This window comes from Macrobrachium rosenbergii, chromosome 22 (genome assembly GCF_040412425.1).
Source record: "Macrobrachium rosenbergii isolate ZJJX-2024 chromosome 22, ASM4041242v1, whole genome shotgun sequence".
NCBI lineage: Eukaryota > Metazoa > Arthropoda > Malacostraca > Decapoda > Palaemonidae > Macrobrachium > Macrobrachium rosenbergii.
The window spans coordinates 41578065-41595194 of NC_089762.1; the positions used below are offsets into that span (position 1 = coordinate 41578065).

General features: G+C 37.4%; 1 protein-coding gene across 2 annotated transcripts in view; it reads right to left on the reverse strand.

The window, feature by feature from the left end:
* The window catches only part of LOC136850791 (proteasome activator complex subunit 4-like), a 50539-nt gene extending 35419 nt beyond the window's left edge, over window positions 1-15120 (reverse strand). For both annotated transcript variants that reach the window (XM_067124790.1, XM_067124789.1), the window contains exons 1-3: window positions 14225-15120; window positions 10488-10628; window positions 10136-10252 (exon numbers count right to left, since the gene is read on the reverse strand). In XM_067124790.1, the coding sequence (XP_066980891.1) occupies window positions 10136-10252; window positions 10488-10628; window positions 14225-14418 (452 nt within the window). In that variant the 5' untranslated portion in view covers window positions 14419-15120. The remainder of the gene's footprint in view (window positions 1-10135; window positions 10253-10487; window positions 10629-14224) is intronic.
* Window positions 15121-17130: the final 2010 nt, after the last annotated feature.

Sequence of the window (17130 nt, forward strand, 5' to 3'; positions counted from 1 at the left end):
CATACAAACCCATTACTTACACTCAGCCATTTGAGTTATCCTAAAAGGAGTCACAGGTAGTATTTCCCCATTCCTCCTATTCCTCTTTCATATTGTTACTTTTTTCCTCCTCTATATAAATTATCATAATCAATCTTATCTCTTCTCTTAGATTTCTCTTAAATGCAGGAAGTGTCATGAACTTCATAGTAGCCCTATCACCATAGGTACCACATGTCTCATGCTACCCTTTAACAACTACTGCAATTTACATTGTACATGTTAAACTCAAGATTTTTAGCTCAAAATCCTGTACTATGGCCTATACAGTATCCTCAAAACATACAGTAAATTACTGGCAGGACAAAACTTACGGCAGAAAGACTACATTAAACAGTAAACTTTGACAAAAGCATTTATAACCTAGCCACCAACCTCAACTTAATTCAAACACTGTCGGCATTTATATTCAGTGTATCAGCTGTTTAAAACAGCACAATTTCTATTATACTCATACAAAATGAATTTGTACAATATTCATTTTATCAAATTTCACATAAAATCAGATTTGTGTATCCTGAGTAAGCTCACTGAAAGAGAGTTTTAGAAGGAAATGGCTGTTACAACTTGCTGGGTGTATGATAAGTGGTGTGTGGTGTATACAAAGATTCTAAGGAGTGCTCTTGCACTCATCTGCCACTCTACTCATGATCTGCATTTCATTCCTGCAGCAGAAGTTGACCTATACTTTTGACAGGGATTTTCATGATTAATAAGCCAACATGTACCCAAGTCTGTCACTTTATTAAAGATCTGCATTTCATTCCTGCAGCAGAAGTTGACCTATACTTTTGACAGGGATTTTCATGCTTAATAAGCCAACATGTACCCAAGTCTGCCACTTTATTAAAGATCTGCATTTCATTCCTGCAGAAGTTGACCTATACTTTTGATAAACGTTTTCTTACTTAATAAATCAACATGTACCCAAAAATTTAGGGTAGTGCTTTTAAAACCTAGATAGTACCACATCATCTTTACCCATTTTCTAATAGCACTGTAAAGGAGCTCCAGGACTCACCATCCTTCCAACACAAGTAAACTGAGGCACAATTAGGGGAAACATACAAATCATAATAAAAAAAACTCTTACAGAAATGAAGAACTGAGGGTAACCACTGCCATTCAATGCTGAAAGCAGCAAAATATTTAGAGTCAACAAATAGTCCCAGATATGGAATATGGATTGGAGAAAGTGCAAAACTACTCTACAAAGCACCCTTGTTAACCCACAGCAAATATAACACAAATGAAGCATAAATTACATTTTGATTTGAAGGAACCATATGAATGATGAGCTTAGAATAATGAGCTTAAAGACTGAAAAAAGCAAGTACTCACAGTGACAGCGGCAGCAAGCTGTTCCCTAAGCGTTAGGCAAAAAGACCAACTTAGCAATAAATGGACTCTAAGACTAATCATAAACAGTAAGTGAAGCAATTGGATGAAAAAACAAATGACAATGAGACACGGCAATGATTTGAGGAGCAGGGCAACATAGGGGGGGAATGCATCCCTTCAAGAGCCAAGGGGGTGGGAATCGGGGCCTATGAAGCGGGACTTTTCTCCTTGTAAAACCTTTCACACTGATTTGACAGGAACTGTTCACTCAGAGAAAGGCTATTTTATTTTTTCTTTCTTGATAACTGATCTCTTCTTCCTATATTTCCTAATACCTTCCGTTACTTCATTTCAAAGAACACCATATTCTTTGGAAGCTTGAATTTCATGTCAATTGCCCTTGGGCTTGTTCCATATGAATAGGGTTCATCTTCTGAATAATAATATTGTAACAATAATATTAATGGGTTTGTAAGAACAAACGTGAGCAATGAACAGAAATAAAATGTAAATATAAATACTGTACTGATATATCCAAAGGGCAGTAGAATTATCAAACATCTATTACCTGTTCTTATGATCCACACAATCTCCCACACACAAAGTTGGTTTGAAACGTTAAAATACTGGTACACCACCCAACACTGATCATATCTGGTTTTCTTTAAAAATTATTAATGCACCACAAAAACTAGCCAAGTTCATCAGCAGACTTAACCTAAAGAATATCCAATGAGACTGCTCTACACTACATTCATATATACTCTCAAAAGCATCCAAAGCATTTTATCAATGCCTCCAATCCCACTTTCATTAACATACAACAAATGCTCCATGACAAACAAGAAGGCCATCAATTTTACAGTCACTATCAAACAAGATACTGGAAGATTAAAAAACCATAAGCAGCTAACACAAATATTACATTAACCCCTAGCTTCCTCAACCTTTCTAAATTCGACCAATAATACCAGGAATGAAATACAAAATTTTAATGGATACTGATAGGATATTTACATAACAAGAGACTGACTTGATTTGTGAATGATCAAATGCTGAAGTAAAATTAAAGCTAACTATTATATCCTGTCATTTACAAAGGCATTCAAAACTTGAGACTAAGAGGAAAAAATACACAAGATGACTTTGCAACAGTGCTATGGTTTTCCTTATAAGATTCATTGTTTTTTGCTTACTCCCTGGACAATAAAGGGTTCCTTCATCTACACACTGACAACAATCTGCGTTTTATCTTTTTTAACAAAACTAAGAGCTTATAATTAAGACTTAAGAGCTTTCTTTAATATAATTATTAATGTATTTTTATTCATGCATAACTGTACTCAAAAATACAGGGCCAGAATATATCCCACATGGATTAATTCTTTATTCCATCATCACTTGAGAAAAACATTATACCCTAACTTCTGCAAACTCCATAAGAAAAACCTTCAGGAAGTATTAAAGCACCAACCCAATAAACTGGACACCCAGATACACACTACATTTGGACATTTACAACTAAAATCTCATAGCTGTTCTGCTAGACAAAATCACAAGACAACCTAGCCAAAGGAAAAGACTCACCAAATTCATCCACCCTCCAACATAAACTGTCTGAGTATATCTACTTTGCAATGCCTACAACCTCAGCAGGATTAAAAAAAAATTCAATAGTAGACTGCGAACTTTTTTCATTACCTAGAGATTGAACCTCCTGTGATTTCATAATAAGCAAAAGTATTCTCCTCCTTTAATGAATACAGGACACCACACACATTTTCAAAACAAGATAAAATGCCACTACAATGCACTGCATCCATCACCATTCCTACTACTTTTTCTTATCAAATGGGAAAAAATATATTTTACCATAAACCCAACACCTGACAACCACTAACCCAAAACCTGACAGTCATGTTAGTAAAAGCATTCTCTGGATATAAAGGTATCTTGTGAATATACAGGACTGGGGTAAAAGCATTCTCTAGATAATAAAGGTATCTTGTGAATATACAGGATCACTGGGATAGAGTAACCTTGTATTTTCCTGAATCCCAACACCTCTACATAGTATTATCAATACGAAAACCCTGTCAGTGAATAATGGAGAGCCTATTAGACAAACTGAGATATGGAGATAAACTTCTGCAAAGTTATCTGGGAGAAATAGCCAGGAGTGAGAGTAGTTTAACAGTTTAAGAGTAAATTCACCTGGAAGTGAATGCTACTCAGCGCTGTGGAAGAGTGGCAACGTACAGTCTGGAATACTGTGTATCCCAATGATGTCCTTTTCTGACAGCCTTGGCCTTGACATGGCTGTCATCTTATGCATTCGTAACGAACGCACTTCAATAATCCCATTTATAACTGCACTTTACATAATCTTATCACGTGTACTCTTTCTGAGTGTTGTGAACACTGAGACTTTTTGTATCTTATATTCCCTATGCTGCAGATTCATGTTTTTATTTTCTAAATATTCTAAGGAGCTTTAATAAACATATCTGTGAAGTCTAGGACCATCAAAAAGCTTGCCTTTGGCAGAGAGAGAGTTGCCTTATAACAAGTGGAAATCATATGTGTTCATTAGTCTCCAAACATTCTACATTCTCACTTTTCTTGAGTGTCCAAGTTACGTCTCTTTTTCCCTTTAAATGTTGTCTCAATCATCTACACTGGAGCCTTTAAAATTTAAGTTACATGAAGTGTATGCACATACTAAAATCTGCTGAAATGTGATATCATAAATAAAAACTATACAAAAATTTATATATTATCAAACTAAGCATGCCAACATTTTAACAGAAACAGGCAAAGCACTACATGTTAGGCTAAAAATACCAACACTTACAAAGATGGAACACAACTAAAGCAACAGGCAAGGAAAATGCAACATCAAAAATGAGACAAAACAACTACTGAACACGGGACCAAGTAGGAGGTTATATACAGTAAGCACTACTTTTGTGATTATTTGATTGATGAGTTTTTGCCAATGCATTACTCACTCCACAAAAATCAAGAGTGAAAATTAAATTTAATGCATTTGGAAAACTGCTTTAGTGATCTCTCCACTCAGATTCTGAAAATAGCTCTTACGAGGCTTCAACAGCAGCAGTTTTGCTGCACTAAAAGAAACACTGAGACATCATGAACATCAATTATATGACTTGTGACACTTGTGCAAGACTAGCACTGAATCAATCAGCCTCCAGCAATGTTATATATGCCTTTCCATACTCTAAATATTTTTTGGGTACCCCATTGAGAATTACCGTAGCAACTTCTGATGACTGAATGTGATGTGAATCTGCTATTGAATTCACTGCTATTGAAAGTTGAACAACTATGCTCAACTGTTTAGTGAGTAAGACTGCTCTGAGAACGTATGTGAAATGTTGCTAATGTCTTGATGATGTCGCCAAGGAATAGAGGTGTGTGTGTGTGTGTGTGTGTGTGTGTGTACACCTCCAACCCTAACATGTGCAACAAAGCTTGGTTGTCTATGCAAGGTTGAGACTTTAGTACAGCAACAAAGACAAGTTACCAACATGACAGCCAAAGCAGTTGGACTTTCCCAACCAAATGAGTCCAAAAGCACTTGAAAATAATGCCCTTACTGCTGTAAATCTTAATGTCTTTCTTCACTGCCAAGGGGATAACCAGGATGCATGAATAAGTCAAGGAAGAGAGAGAGGGGTCCCCTATTCACTTGGTTCAGGATATGAGCCAGAGACAAGCCAGCTCATCCTTTCCAGTAACAGCAAAGACCACAACTCTGTTAGCTGATTTTCATGAGCTGGAAGTCACGGTCAGTAAGGGGGCTTTCAAAACCCAATGTTTTTGATGACATCCAAAGAAGTTACAAGCTGATAAGGAGACTGCAAAATTTAAGAGATCCTGAAGTATCAGATTTCTTGTGGTGGTTAAGGAGACATGCAAGTTTTGAACATGGATGAAATCTATGGCATTTTATGGCAATGCATTTGCCTTTCTAACCTGGCTATTCTGTACCATTAAATAAAGCAATGCACTGCACTTAAAGCAAAAAATTAAAAAAAATTACAGCTTCAGCATTTATCAAGAAAACAACTGGTAAGCTTAGAATCTGAAATGTATAAATCATAGTTCCTCTTTACCTTCAGAAATGCCCATGTAAACTGCAATGATCATTGAGGAGATACTGGCAGCCATTTCAATTACTATCATTGTTTTTACTGCCAAATGTGTAATGATTTCTCACTTTCTTCTATCTTGTATACTTTCCACCATAATTCATGTTTTAAGTCTTCATCTAAGGCCTTTTTCCATTTTCTGGCTTTTGATAAAAGCCTTCAATCCTTTAATACTTTTCTAACAGCTGCTCCCCACTTCTCATCATATACCCAACCTCTTTCTTCATTTAAGCTTTCAGTCTATTCCTCAACCAATGGCTGCTAAAGCTCTTGAGAAACTTATTTGCAGCATAGTCCTCAATGCACTATACTTAAAAATCTCAACATTTTGTTATAAAGCCCATTCAGTAATTACTCTTCTTTTCTAGCACTCATGTCTGCCTCCACTGCATGATACAACAGAGGCCTTTCATATGTACCCTACATATGACTAAATTTTTTTACTAACCAGATTTCCTCTTTTGTTTCAAGAAAGACCTTGATTTTCTATGGCTCCTACATTTTCTGTCTTGCACCTGTAAACTCTCTCTTCCTCACTTCCTTTCCCTACAAAAAAAATTCTTTGCTAATCCTCTACCAAAGTTTGAAAGTATGGGTCTTTGTCCATCTAAAATAAAATAGTCTCTTACCATCTACGTTTTCCCTAATACCAATCACAAAATTATGCTATCCCTAATACCAATCACAAAATTATGCTAACATTTTTAAGCCTTCTTTTAGCACTTTCTACCATTCACTTTTTCATTTATTTGCACACTTAATTTCTTTAATCCCCTGCTGGTGATTTATAAAAATTTCATTTGCTTACCATTCTGGCACCTTTACTTACCACCAAACAGATCTTTGCCAAAATCTGCAGCAGACTAAGGACAATATAGTATTGAGTTCACAAGACTACAAAAGTACAGATTTCAGGCATAAATGAAAAAATTAACAAGAAATACTTGGACAAGAGGAATGAGAAAAGACTAACGAGGACATCTAACCAATTCATCTAAAATGTATTTAACTGATTTGGAGCTTTGGAAACCAAAGAAAATAAATTAACACTGAACTCCTCTCAAACATGTATAGGTCTGAGCCATCCACATTCAATTTAATAAGATGACTCTATGGGAAAACATTCAAAATATGCTTTTTTATTGAATATAAGATAAATTAACGAAAGCACTTAGTACAAAGGCCCTAAGCAAATAGCTACTGTACACTTACAACAAAGCTCCTGTCTTACAGGTACTGTACACTTTCCAAACATGTTTTTCAAGGCATTACTATTGAAGAAAGTTTTTGTCTAGATTTCACATCCTGCCATATTTCCTAATGCATGTAATAACAATTTAAAAGTGTCTTGTTGGCATTCTTAAAACATATATCATTTCACTTTTCCTTGTTCAAGAAATTCCTTTATTGGCCACCTATCCCAGAAGCACTTTCGGTCCCGTGGTTTTTAATTTTTTTTATGCTATTCTCAAGAAGCTTGTGGTTCAGGTTTAAGAAACAACAACCAAGCAGAAATATTTTTCAAATGGGTCTGGATGCAAACCACTGCCTCAGAAAGCCTAATACTTTAGGGTGGAGTGGACAATTATATTCTGTATACACCTGCTAAAAAGAATTATCCTTTCACCCCACAGAGTGAGAGCCCCTCTAGAAGAAAAAGACTTCTCACATCCCTAATCAGCCCTCTCTTTAATGCAAACTTTCTACAATTATTTAAAATGAAACCTTTTCTTTTTTTGCTTTTATAAACATCTACTTGACCAAGCAAGCAATCAATACAATATTGTCGTTACATTAATTTAAGAAGAGCTAACCGAAGCATTTGTTTAGTAAAGAGGGTTTTGGAATGTCGCTCCTCTGTATGGGTTAGTTGGTTAATGTTATACTATAGCCTCATGCTAGCACGTGTTTGTTTGGGATTAAGAAAGGGATTTGGCAAATCTAGAGGACCAGGGTATGCTACTGTACTTGCTTAGCAAAGCGTCAGTATTTACATTCTATACAGCTGTTCAAAGATCATTTCTCAATATTAGATAATTTTCAAATGACTTTAATATGAAGACATAAAAATTCCAAAATTATGTTTCATAGGGGGGGGAGAGGGGCTTCTTAGCACTGATAAGTATTGTGGCCTAGATAAATCTTCAGCAAAGGCATGACATAGCACAGACTACTTTAGTAATGAAAGATTTTAAATAAGACTAGTTTGAGAGAATGAAAATAAAAATATCTTTGAAGCAAACAATCTGCTGGAAACAAAATCTCAACAAATCACCTCACAACTGAAATAAAAACATCCACAAGGGATTCAACAAGCAAAAGGAAAATGAAAGAGGAAGGCAAAAACCCGAGGAATAAAAAGGAAATATGAAATATAAAAAAAGAGTATACGTGAATGAGATTCAATTTCTCATGATACAAATATAGAAGATAATGGCCTTACCCACTTAAGGGGTTCTCTCACCCAGTAGGGTAACAGAATGATGACAGCGTGTATCTAATCATCCACAGTGTATCAAGGTCTTACAGAATGTATGACAGTGGTTCATCCTTCTTTAAATGTGTCACATACATTTGTTCTCAAGTCCTGATTCCAAGCTTCTCTTTTGGTAGCATTAAAAAGATTCTTATCCCATGAATAAGTCTACCAAGATTTTTCAAATGCAGAAAACACCTAACTTATCAGACTAAATCCAAACACTGATAAATTACAATGTACAAGATCATTTCTTTACATAATTTTAATGATGCCTGACAAAACACGTACTAATACAAGTTGACGTGTTATCCATCTTCACAGCATTAGAAAATGCCAAAACAAGTAATAGAATAAAATATGATGTTTGAATCTGCCTATCCTAAGACGAGTACACTAATGAAGACTTGTCTACTAAGACTTCACACAGCTTCATTAGGAAACTACTCTTTTATAAAGCTTTCAGAACAGTTTTTAAATGCGATTACATGACGCTAACCAACTCTACAAATTCAGCAATTCTATGAATGTTTGTGCTGGTTATATGCTAGGTGTCAAACCAGTCACCTAGTAAGAACTTCTCAAGAGTGAGGTCAAATTTCAATTCTAATACCCTCAGAGATGATGCCTTGAAAATGTTACACGGACATACCTCAAACATGTAGAAAAATTTCACTTCTGTACATTCACTGGGTATTGTACAGAGCAATTATCAAGAATTTACTTTTTCAAGTAATGGCTTCCACAAAAAGGCCAAAAGAGAGACACTATAGTCCTCTAAGATAATACCGAATTAGGGCATTTTTGAAAAATTAGAATCTTTAAAAATGAAATTTCCAAAACCAGACATTTACTGAATCTTTACATTTCAAGAAAGTTAAAAGCAAAGATATGATGGTCCACAAATGTTACAAATTATGCTAAAATATATAACTTTCTGGTAAAATACACTATCACTGTATCACCTAGGATCATAATTAGCAGGATATATTCAAATAAAAACAACAGCTACTAAAGCACCTCTGAAAATTATGACTAATGAAATGGCCTTACATTTGTAAGGACAAAAACTAACCTCTTTATCCATTTCAAAATCCAAGTGGCAGAATAAATTAGCTAAAAGAACCTCTACAAAAGTACTTCTGCAGGTGATACTAGTGAGATGGCCTTTAGTATGTAAGGACAAAATGGGTCCTTTTCTTTTCATAGTGACACTATGCAAGACCTTATGGTTATACAATGCAACCATCCTAACAGCATAATAAACAAAAAAAGTAACACTATCAAGATACTAAAGTGCCTCACCTACTACATGTACCAAAGGTAAAAAATTAAACATGAACAGGAGGACTGATATGAGAATTTCTAATTACTTTTAGTGTTAACCTCCATTGTTTAAATGAAAAGCCTACTACCTTCCTAGGTGGTCTCTTGCTCAATCTGACTACAGTGCTTCCAAAAAAAAAACAAATGTGAGTCCACTTCACAGCTTCGTGGAAACCTGTCTTAGATGTAGAACACAGGTCATTCTCAAGTTGGAAAGGAAACTGTGGTATCAAAATAATTTGCAAAAACTTGCCTGATGCCAATCCCTTTAAAAGGTCATGAGCATGTACAATAATCAGTAAATTATATTCAGTTTCAAAATACAAATCAGGAAATAAATTCATAAAAGACAAAATATAATGAAATTATGATATATTCTCACATGAATAGCATAGAATAAAGTTAAAAAAACAGCTCATTTACTACTACAGAAGTAAAACTCAACCAAGGAAAGCAGTAGGCTGTGTGTGCTTTCATGCCAGAAGGCTTAACAGTTTCATTTTGAAATACTTCTCACTTTTCCTCAAGTTTTACCAATGTATCACTATAATTTACTAAAATTGTATTCTGTACAGTATATGCCATGCTCTTTCCTTCCTGGGAATAAAATGTGAGGGAACAGATAAAAAAAAAAAAATAATGAAAACTATAGAGAAGTAAAACCGACAGTTGGCATGCAAGCTGAATCTGACAAAAACGAAAATAAAACAAAAAAAATTAACAAACAGAATGAAAGATTTAAAAGCTAAGTGCATGTCTTCTGCCATCAACTTACGACGGAAGCATCAGCATGCCGATGGTGTTGTACGAGTTGTAGAAGAGGGATTCGTACAGTTGAAAGAGTGGCTTCCAATCTAACACCAGCTCGCCGGGAGCCAGCAATTCTTTTTTCCTGCAAGGTTACCATTTTTTCTTTCAAAAAGCAACAGTAATATAGTATACAACAAACATACTGATGAAAAATCAATCACTGTACAAAAAAGACTGCAATGATTTCGCCAGACTTACGGTATATTCTTAAATCACAGTATTTATAGCAGTGTCACCCAATCTATAACAGTCCAAGCAAAAATGTGAATAAGCAATTTTACAAAATAAGGCAGTTTCTCTACTAGTAAAATTCTTACTTCAAGAGTATTGTCAGCATCTGAGCAAATTTGGCAGTAACCCAAAATTCTTGGTTGAGAATAACACTCAACTCGTATAGTAACTTCACAAAGAGGATGTGGTCGTCTTTGGACATGCATACTCCATAAAGCTTGACAAATCTGAAAAGAAAGAATACAATGATTACATTAGTTTCTCAAAATAAAATGAATTTTCCATTCCAATTATGATACACTTAGCACCTAGGCTACTAGGGCAATTTACTTAATAATATCAATTCCTTTTGCTTTCAGATGAGAAATAAGAGAGATAATCCCCTCATTCAATAAAAATTCTGAACAAAAAATTAGATGAATCAAGCCCTTAAAATTCACAAAATTGAAAAGAAAGTTATGGCATTGCAAATGTCAATTGAAAAGCTGAGCCTTCCCTCCCAAAAACAAACACTCTGAGCCAGAATAATGAAGGTTGGAGAATGAACAAAAAAAGTAAATATAACAATTCTACTTTAACTATACTGTACTGTATAGTTTAGTATTTTAAATTAGTCTGCACTAATAAATGAAGGTTCATTACTGTACTGTATTTGCAATCTGCATTTAGTACAAAAAATTCAATTTCCCATATGTAAATCATAAAATAAAAATTTGAAATTCTACCAAACACTAACACAAAACTCTCTTTTTTTTTTATTAAAAGAGGTTTCAAACATTGAAGTCATCCATGGATATCAGAAATAGTTTGCTGCCTGAAACATTTCCTTGTTGGCAGAACTAAATAACTATCAAAAGGTTAATACAAATATCTAAATATCTATCAAAAGGTTAACGCACATCATCTGCAGTCTTTAACAATGTAAATATGTTGCACAAAAGCATCTAATCTTCTTCTTCTTCCCAGCTTGTTTACAGCTCCCCAAAACCAATTCTCAGGAGGGGATCAAGAGAATCTCAGGCCTCGTCAGAAATTAACAGCGTTCTGAGTTTACAACACACTCATGAACATGAACAGCAGGAATGAATCCCCTGCTCTCCAAGAGCCACATAAGATACAAAGGGCTGGGCAACTTGTCTACACACCATGATAAGGCTATGGCTAACAGAATAAGTCTTGCCTTGGTGCCCAAGTTAGGCTGCGGAAAGTCACACCTTACTTCCTAGGCTGAAGCTAACAAGGTGGGCATGAATGCTCAAAGCTCCGAAGAGCATGGACATCTCTACTACGGTACAAATGTTCATACCCTTCAGTCAGAGGACTTTGCTCAGGGCAGAGCAACAGGTTGTATCACACAGACTTAAGAAAAGCTTGTCTCAACAAAGATGGGTGGGTAAGTCCATGATCTGCTACAAGTAGCTCTAACCAGAAAGAGGTATACATTAACCTGATGGAGCACATACAACCTATTCTTGCCATCAGACAGGGTGGATAAAACTACACATGACTGACATAACAGGAGAGATTTAATCCAGCCTTATGATACAGTACATCAAGCAGATCCCTGCTATCCCTGCCTTATGTCAACATGGGCAGGTTACAAACAGGATTAACTAAGCCCCATAACATGAAAATATGATCAGTCATGCACATGATCTGACAAATCTGAGCGACCATGACAGGGCAAATTAGAGCAACCAAGCCCATGACAGGACAAACTGGGTCAACCATGCCACCACCCCTCCCCGACAACCAATAATATCACCCATACTTTTAACAGGTCAAACTGGGTCACTAAGCCTCTCACAGGACAAAGCATCATCAACCAAGCACCTAACTGGTCAATCACCCTTTACCATTCGACATATGACCAGCTCATATATACTCCCTATCATTGGGCTACATATGCCACATGACAAAAGTGGGGCAACACCTGACCTGTAACAGGAAAGATATACCAAGCCCTGACAAGATAGATATGCCAATACTGACAACAGTGATAGGGCAACTCCTGACAATGAAGAAGGGTCACCCACATTGTTTCATATAGCACTGACAAGGTAAACCTTAACTGAACAGGTGGTGCAACCCTTGACCGGACATAATATAACCCACATTCCCTCACACAACAAGAGGCCAATCACGTTATTGTGAAGTAACTGAACATCAGGATATGAAAAAAAAGATTATGCATAACTCTGGAAGAACAAGAGCAAACCAAGCCCCCACCCTAAGAGGTAGCCTAACTTGCCCCTAAACAGACAAATAAAATCTCCCTTTCTGCATGATGCCTAAACATAACTGACCAATTTGATATATGAAATTTAGGCTGCCAAACCAACCACTAGGGATACTTTCAGCCATACAGCACTTCAGACAAGTGAAAAGAGGGAATGGAGTGATTGAGCAGCAAGGCAGACAGTTCAAGAAAAAAAGTGAAATGAAGTCAAACGATCTAAAGGAGGCATAGAGAGAAAACCCCACAGGTGCACCAGGAAGTAAGTTTGAAAGGCTGGACATCAAGACTGAAAAAAAGAAGCAGGAATAGAGATAGAGTAAACTGATAAAAAGTGGATGCAGCTTGGGGCCGAGCTGCCACCACCAACGCCCTTTAGTAATGCCCTTAAAGGCTATGTTACTGACTGCAGTTTATAATATACTTGAGGTGAGACCTAAAACTAATTGCTTATGCCAAGTGGATGTCAAATACTGGTTCTACTGCCCACATACAACCTAACATATGTTTCTAAAACTACGGTTTAAAATGATATGGTAAACTGATCCATACCGCTGCCATCTGGGCACTTTAGATTTTCCTCCATTTCACAAGCATCTTTTTGCTTAAGCCTGACAGTCTGACAGTAAATAAATATAATGCTAGGAAGAAGACTGACTCACCTCAACACAGCCTGTACCTTACTAGGCTACTAGCTTACTGTCCCTATGGTAAATCCCAAACTTTAACTTATCAGTAGCTTCAATGTGTTATATATTACATATGGTTGTGAAGGCACAGGTTATACAGACTAGTGTAAGGTACACGTTTCTTGAGGTTTTGTAGCACATATGGTTGTATAAGCATAGATTATATAGGCTGGTGTAGAGTACAGGATTGTCAAGGTTTCGAAGTACACATGTTTGTATAGGCATGGGTTATATAGGCTAGAGTATGGTACAGGATTGTCGATGTTTCACAGAACATATGGTTGCATAGGCACAGATTATATAGGCTCGAGTAGGATACAGGATTGTCAAGGTTTCATAGTACATATGGTTGTAGAGGCATAGGTTATATAAGCTAGTTTGAGGTAAAGGACTGTCGAGGTTTCGTAATACATATGGTTGTACAGGCACAGGTTATACAGGCTAGAGTAGGGTAGATGATTGTTGAGGTTTCATAGTACGTATGGTTGTACAGGCATAGGTTATATAGGCTAGCATAGGGTACAAGCTTTTCTGGGTTGTCAAGGTTTCGTAGTTCTTATGGTTATATAAGCATGGGTTATATAGGTTAGCAGGGGGTACAGGCTTGTCAAGGTTTTCTGGTACATATGTCTGCACAGGCACAGGTTATAGGGGCTAGTGTAAGGTACAGGCTTGTTGAGGTTTCATAGTACATATGGTTGTATTGGCATGGGTTATAAAGGCTAGTGTAGAGTAAAGGATTGTCAAAGTTTCATAGTACATATGGCTTTATGGCATAGCTTAGGTTATACAGGCTAGTGCAGGGTATAGGCTATGCTTGCTGAGGTTTCGCACTACGTATGGTTGTAACGGCATATGTTAATAAGAGGGTAGGCTATATGCCTACGCAAATCCTCACCTCGACAACCTGGCCACCCAATGTATGCATCCCGGCCTGATGTCGTGCAGGACCACAGCCTTGGACAAATTCTCCTTAATCTCCTGCAGCTGCTGTATGATCTCGGGTCCTATGTCCTCCCCGTACGGCAGGAGCTTGTTGTACACGACATATTTCTGGGGCGTGAAGCCCAGATCGAGTTCGTCGTCCTTCATGTCGCAGCAGGAGGACGTCAAATTTACTTTCGGGGGATCCTACGACGAGGACGTCATTCACCTTCGAGAGAACTACGACGGGGACGTCATTCCCTTGGGGGAGATACTATTGGGACGAGGACGTCCAATTCACCATCGAAAGCCCTACGACGAGGACGACATTCCCCTTCGGGAGATCCTACGACGAGGACGTCAAATTCACCTTCGGAAGATTTTACTGGAAATATTATGTCCAATTCGCCTTCGGGAGATCCTACGACAAGGACATCCAATTCTCCTTCAGGAGACTCTATGAAGAGGACGTCAAATTCACCTTCGGGAGATCCTGCTGCAAAGAGGACGTCCAATTCACCTTCGGAAGAACCTACGACAAAGTCGTCCAATTCACCTTCAGAGGATCCTACGACCAGGACGTCAACTTCACCTTCGGTAGATCCTGCTGGGACGAGGACGTCCAATTCACTTTGAGCGATCCTTCTAGGACGAGGAGGTCAAAATTCACCTTCGGATGATTCTACTGGGACAACGAGTCCTTCCAGTCTCTTCTTTTCGTCAGACGGCACTTCTTAAACTGACAAAAACACTCTCAACACTTAAAACTCCCTTTATCTTTCCTCGCACTTTCACACACAATGATTAGCAGCGATCGTTGACCGCTGCCATGTTGTTTACGTCACTTCTCGTTCCTACTACGTATTGGTCAGGAGGGAGCCAGCACCCCCTCACCCCTACCCTACCCCCAAGGGGTTCTTGGCACCGTTCTCTTCCTAAGGGTACAAGAGAGACACAGACAGTGCGTTACATATAAATGCGTTGTTACAAAGCTCTCTCTCTTTGTGGCCCCGCCCCCCTTGACAAAGACGAATCAAGATTAAAGCTTTAAAAAGAGTGCCGATGCGTAGTTATATGTTCCGAAGGAAAGACGCAAATGCTTGAAAAATTCTCTGCTAGCTGTGCTTTTTCAAAGCGGCCATATGCACCGGGTAAATAAACTAAACATTTGCAATAAGCGTGTGTGACATCTCTTGTGCCCCCAGCCCCGGGACAAAGACGAATCAAGATTAAAGCTTTTAAAAAAAAGTGCTGACGCGTAGTTATATATCCCGCAACCGAGACGCAAATGCTTGAAACAGCTTTGTCAGCTGTGCTTTTTCAAAGCGGCCATATGCACGAGCTTTTAACTAAACACTCCCAATACCCGTATATACATCTCAACCGAATTACTTTGATGATATCACCAGCTGGCTGATTTGAGTTTGTAAAATGTTTGGGTTAGACGACACATGCCCACTCCCAACCCGTTTAGGCGGAAATGCCCACGATACGTAAACGTTCTCGAGCAGACGACGCTCAGCTGTTTTCCCCTCTTGTCATCTCGCGGAACCCGAATGGTTCCGTTCATTTTCGATGATCATGCGTTATCAAACATCGACATCATTAAAATGAGTCTTTATTTTGGGGTAGGGGGGAGCTGTGTTGTGTTAAGGTTACTTAAACAACTTCCAGATTATTTACTTTAGGGAAGAATGCAGCAATTCCTCCCTAGTCAACAGTTACCAAGGTTTAACATTTTGTTTTGCTTTTATTATGGCAGCGCAAACGTTATTTTGTTTTCTTTTAGCACTTTCTCTTAGAATTCTCGCTTTTTCCTTTCTTCTACGAGAAACTTTTAAACAGAATACAGATATAAAAGTTTGTTCAAACGCTCTTTATTTTAGTAACGACGACTGGCAGGTTGCAAGCCAAAAGCACAGCTTGCACATGTCAAGATTAGCCTTGCAAGCAGAGGCAATGAACCTTGGGGTGAATAGCTCGCAGAACTATAGATGCACAGTCTGCATAAATAGTGCCAGAGTGCTGCGGCGTTTTAAACTCTCTACCAACGCGAATGTAAGCAGAGCCGTTCTTAAAATGTAGCCGTTACGAAATCCCTAAATTTACTTTTCTACTTAATTACACTTGAAATGCTAAAGTTTCACCAAAACTGTTGCTTAAGGTTTTGAGGCATTTGGAATATTTTAACAAAGACTTATCCAGGTTAATTCACAAAATTCGTAAATACAGCACAGCCTGTCGACATCACATGGTGCTAAGAATGTCACCTCTTGCCGGTACAGCTGCTACCTGAAAAGAGCGTAGGCGTGGGTATTCAAACTGGATTTAAACGTATCACCCGGTAAAGTAACCTTGCAATTGTCAAAGACAATAAATGACTAAACATGTTTTCTGGGCTTTTGGAAATGGTTATATACTTACAAAGGTTCTCTCTCTCTCTCTCTCTCTCTCTCTCTCTCTCTCTCTCTCTCTCTCTCTCTCTCTCTCTCTCTCTCTCTCTCTCTCTATATATATATATATATATATATATATATATATATATATATATATATATATATATGTATATATATGTATATATATGTATATATACATAGAGAGAGAGTAGATATATATATATATATATATATATATATATATATATATATATATAATTTCTCCTGTAAAGGAGAAGCTTCAGGGAAAAGTAAAACAGCGTAAGACTTTCACAAAATCCAGCAACTTTAGATTCATAGGTGAAACCTCTGTGTAGAAAACTTCCATACTTTTAGTCACTTCTTTCATAAGATTTTTAACAACGGTTTATCAACCTCCAACACCGGGTCCCAACACCCCCCCCCCCCCAACTTCTCGTAAACACCCTCCATCTCTAACTCGAAA